The sequence below is a fragment of the Centropristis striata genome, chromosome 18 (genome assembly GCF_030273125.1).
Source record: "Centropristis striata isolate RG_2023a ecotype Rhode Island chromosome 18, C.striata_1.0, whole genome shotgun sequence".
Lineage (NCBI taxonomy): Eukaryota > Metazoa > Chordata > Actinopteri > Perciformes > Serranidae > Centropristis > Centropristis striata.
In genome coordinates, this window is record NC_081534.1 from 522676 (window position 1) to 526789 (window position 4114).

A 4114-nucleotide genomic window follows, 5' to 3' on the forward strand; every position below is an offset into this window, starting at 1 on the left:
GGTCCAAAACTCTGCTGCCCGCCTCCTTACCCACACCCGGTCCCGCCAACACATCACTCCTGTTTTCCACTCTCTCCACTGGCTCCCCATCAAACAGCGCATCAACTTCAAGATTCTCCTCCTCACCTTCAAAGCCCTCCACCATCTGGCTCCCCCTTACCTGTCTGACCTCCTCATCCCCCACCGCCCCACCCGTGCCCTCCGATCCTCCTCCACTCTCTCACTGACAGTACCACCATCTAAACTCAAATCCTTTGGCGACAGAGCCTTCTCCCGAACTGCACCCCGACTCTGGAACTCTCTCCCCCAAACTGTCCGCGACTCACCTTCACTCTCCACATTCGAGTCTCGTTTGAAAACCTACCTCTTCTCCCAAGCTTTTGACCTCCCCTACCCATAACCAGTTTCTTGTCTTGCTCCCCACCACCCTGCTCGTTTTTTGTTGTTGTCCCCCCCCCCCCCGTATGTATACTTGTAAGCGTCTTTGGGTTATTGAAAAGCGCTATATAAATTCAATGAATTATTATTATTATTATTATGTCTATATATTCCTATAGGTGCACGGCTATCTGAGTGAACCCACCATTCCCGGGAACGAGAGTCCACTGCTGTATTGGAAAAGCTACATGTCTCTCTTCCCTGCCCTAGCCAGTAGTACCTCTCGGCTCCGTGTACAGCTGTGGACATTGAACGTCTGCAGCACATGTTGTCGATGAGAAGAGAAATAGAATCTTATGTGGAAAAGCAGAAATGCTTCTCTTGGTCAAAAAAACCTGTCACTAATGAAGTAGACCTAGACTTTTGTGTCAGACGGAAACATCATTTCAATATTACATAATGTTACATATAACAGTGTTATAAATACTGTTAAGTTATAGTCAGAACATGTTCCTGATATTTTTTGTTTTAACTATTTTGGATGGAACGTGAAATGGACTTTTGGATTGTTTTCACTTTACACCGAGTGTTGTTTCTGGTCACCTGGTGCAAACACTGTTTCAGTGCTTGGGACATTTACTTTAGAAAACATCAGGATGTGTATGTTCAGACCACACTATCTGTTATAAATATGCTTAAGTTTTGATATATGAGGAAATAGTCAGGAGTCAGGACATGGTTTGATATTTTCTGTTGACCCAAGAGTTGAAATTTACTTGAACTTAAACATGTTTTGCATTTTAATGGACATTACTGATTGTTTGCAATTAACATTGGCACATTTAATTTGTCATAAAGCCATGCCAGGATATTCAGATTTATGGTCCTAAATATATTATCATTAACTTACAACAATGTTAATATTGGTTATCGTATCGCCAAAATGCTTTTATGGGTGCATCTTAATATAAACATGTAAAATGACAGAAACCATCTTTTGGCAAAAATATTTGTATTTTGAGTATTTCGTCTGGCCCAGACAGGCAGACCTGTGAAACACTCAAAAAAACATTTACAGGTCCCACACAGGAAGAAGGTCACAGTCTGTAAAGGTTAAATAAAACAGCATCAGAAGTGGATATCAAATGACTGAGAAGCAGTTGTATTCAATACAAACTGCTACATTCACTGTCACAAACACCCCAAAGATGTGACTGTTATCACACAGACCTGCAGATATACAACACATCCAGCATCTACATCTGTCTCTGAGAGAGTTCAGAGCCATTTCCTCACACATTATGTTCATGGGAGAGAGAACAGTCAACAAGGAGTCAACAGTTCAAAAAAGTTATCTCTTGACTTCATGCCCTTCTACAGATTAAGATATATTCTGATAAATGTTTTTAATGTTTAAACTGGGTCAAATGTCAGCTATTTTACAAATTAGAATAAATCATAAAATGTGAGATCCAAAACTTTGTGATTAATTCATTTATGTTCACCAACCTTTTGTCACACCTGTGGGATTAAAGAGACCTTGGATTGGAGATATTTCATCACATTGTTTAGTTTTCAGTTCTTAACAACCTTTTTTCTCACCAATTTCATTATGTCCTCCTTCCACAGCTTCTCTACAGTATGTTGGCCTCACAGGAGCCAGGCTGCAGTATCTGAAGAGTAACAATGAGTTTAACTGTTTTTCTGAACCAGGGGTAAAACAAGGCATAAACCACAGGGTTTAGACAAGAGTTAAAATAGTACAGATACTGAACAAAGTATGCTTTTGAATAACTAAGGTATTCATACCCTACTAAAGATGAAAAGTAACTTGGCGTGAAACACATCAGAAACACAACAACCAAAACACCAAGAGTCCTGGCTGCTTTCAGCTCAGATTTCTTTGCTGTTTTAGTCACTGAAATCTGCTTTGTGACAGCTGTAATGTGAGAGCGCATGGCACGAGCTTGAGACACAGCCACAACAAATACTCCTGTATATAAAACTATGATGACAGTAACAGGAACAAAAAAGTTTAAAACAAGATCGAGGACAGCGCCCATGTTATCACTTAAAATGATACAATCTCCATGGCAGGGTAGGTAATATAATTGTTGGTCATAATGGAGAAAAAAGAAGTAAGTATTGTAGGCAATAGAACAGGACCATAACAACCAAACACAGAATTGAACTCTTTTCACAGTGATTCTGGTGGTGTAATGCAGAGGGTCACAAATAGCCACATAGCGGTCAACTGATATGAGCACCATGTTTACAACTGAGGCAGAGAGAATGGTCTCGGACACAAACCTATAGAGTGAACACACAAAGTAACCAAACAACCAGCAATGTGTTTTTTTTAGTGCATCTGCTGGCATCAACAGGAGGCCCACAAGGAAATCTGAGACAGCCAGAGAGAGGAGGACGATGTTGGTGGGTGTGTGGAGCTGCCTGGAGGAAAAGAGAAAAGCATCATTCTACAAAACAGTCCTGATAACAAAATGAAACAACTATTAAAAAATATAAAGTTTTCAATTTGGATGCTTTCTGTTCAGCAACATATATAGTGATCATATCTAAGACGATTTAAATTACAATACAGAGGTCACAGTGGATGTTTCATTAACGTGCAGTCAGGAAGACAGAAGTTAAGACTAGAGTTAGAGGAGCAACATTATTCAATACCTGTTCAAAGACAATTCTTCTTAATATACAACAGTCCTTCACATGTTGAAAGTTAAAAACCTGTTAAGAGAAACTAGAAAGTTAATCTTTACCTGAAGTGGGACACTGAGATGATGATGAGTAGGTTGAGGACTGCAGTGAGGGCAGAGATGGAGTACAGTACAATGTTAATGAACAATGTTTCAGCCCAATTAGACGGTGGCTTCCAGCAGGAGATATTGGGGAGTTCTGGGAAACAGAGCACCCAATCGTCCCCAACCTTCATCTTCAGAGATCTGCAGCTCTGGCAGCTTTCTGAACAAAACTAAGTCATCTAACTGATTTACCTCTCTCACATTCTCATCATTCCCCCCTCCCTTTCCCATCTGTTCACTTCATCTTTAATTTAGTAAGAAAAAAGTAATTTACAGGGAAACAAGGCCTTCACACTGCGTTTACATGCACAGTTTAATCGAGCTATGCTTAAAATTCGATTTTGGCATCTAATCGGATTTCTGTCCTTGTCCCAGTTTACATGGAACTTAGAAAATCAAATAACTGACGGAACATGTCCTCCTCTTCAACACTAGGTGGCGATATGAGTCTTTTCAGCGGGTTAATACAGCCTCCTTTCCGGTTGTGGAGTGTGGAGTGGAGGAAGGCGGGAAACCGGCATTTTTGAACAACGGAGCTGGGCCCCGTTAGCCGCCGGCAGCATGAGCCTGCTAGCCGCTAACCACCGGAGTCTCCTAGCCACTAACTAATTACTGGAGCCTGCTAACCACCTGTAGCAGGAGCCCGCTAGCCGCTATCTATTGCTGGCTGCCAGAAGGTGGGACTCAAATGAAGCCGTTAGTCGTGCTCCTGGTGTCTTGTTGGTGTTTTCTTCTTGTCGGTGGATCCAGGGACAGCAACAATGAAGTTTTGTTTGCACTGATTCTTGCATTTTTATTTCTTTCTTGTGGCCCAGTATTGTCCAGCCGTGGATGCACATGTAACAGAGTTATTGGGTGATTCCAATTCCAACAAGTTTTATTGAAGTTCTGTATTTTGATTGGTCAGTGGGCATCTC

General features: G+C 41.3%; 1 protein-coding gene across 1 annotated transcript; it reads right to left on the minus strand.

Annotated features, from left to right (window-relative positions):
- Positions 1-2012: 2012 nt before the first annotated feature.
- Positions 2013-3328, minus strand: LOC131991167 (trace amine-associated receptor 13c-like). The gene is made up of 2 exons (XM_059356492.1): positions 3156-3328; positions 2013-2829 (listed from the first exon to the last, which is right to left on the minus strand). The coding sequence occupies exons 1-2, from the start codon at positions 3326-3328 to the stop codon at positions 2013-2015; spliced, it is 990 nt and encodes a 329-aa protein (XP_059212475.1).
- Between the last annotated feature and the right edge of the window lie 786 nt (positions 3329-4114).

Excerpts from the sequence above, each read along its gene's own strand:
- LOC131991167 (XM_059356492.1), bottom strand. The coding sequence starts at position 3,328 with ATGAAGGTTGGGGACGATTGGGTGCTCTGTTTCCCAGAACTCCCCAAT. Across the intron at positions 2,830-3,155 it reads ATCTCAGTGTCCCACTTCAG|GCAGCTCCACACACCCACCA; the intron begins GTAAAGATTAAC and ends CTTTTCCTCCAG.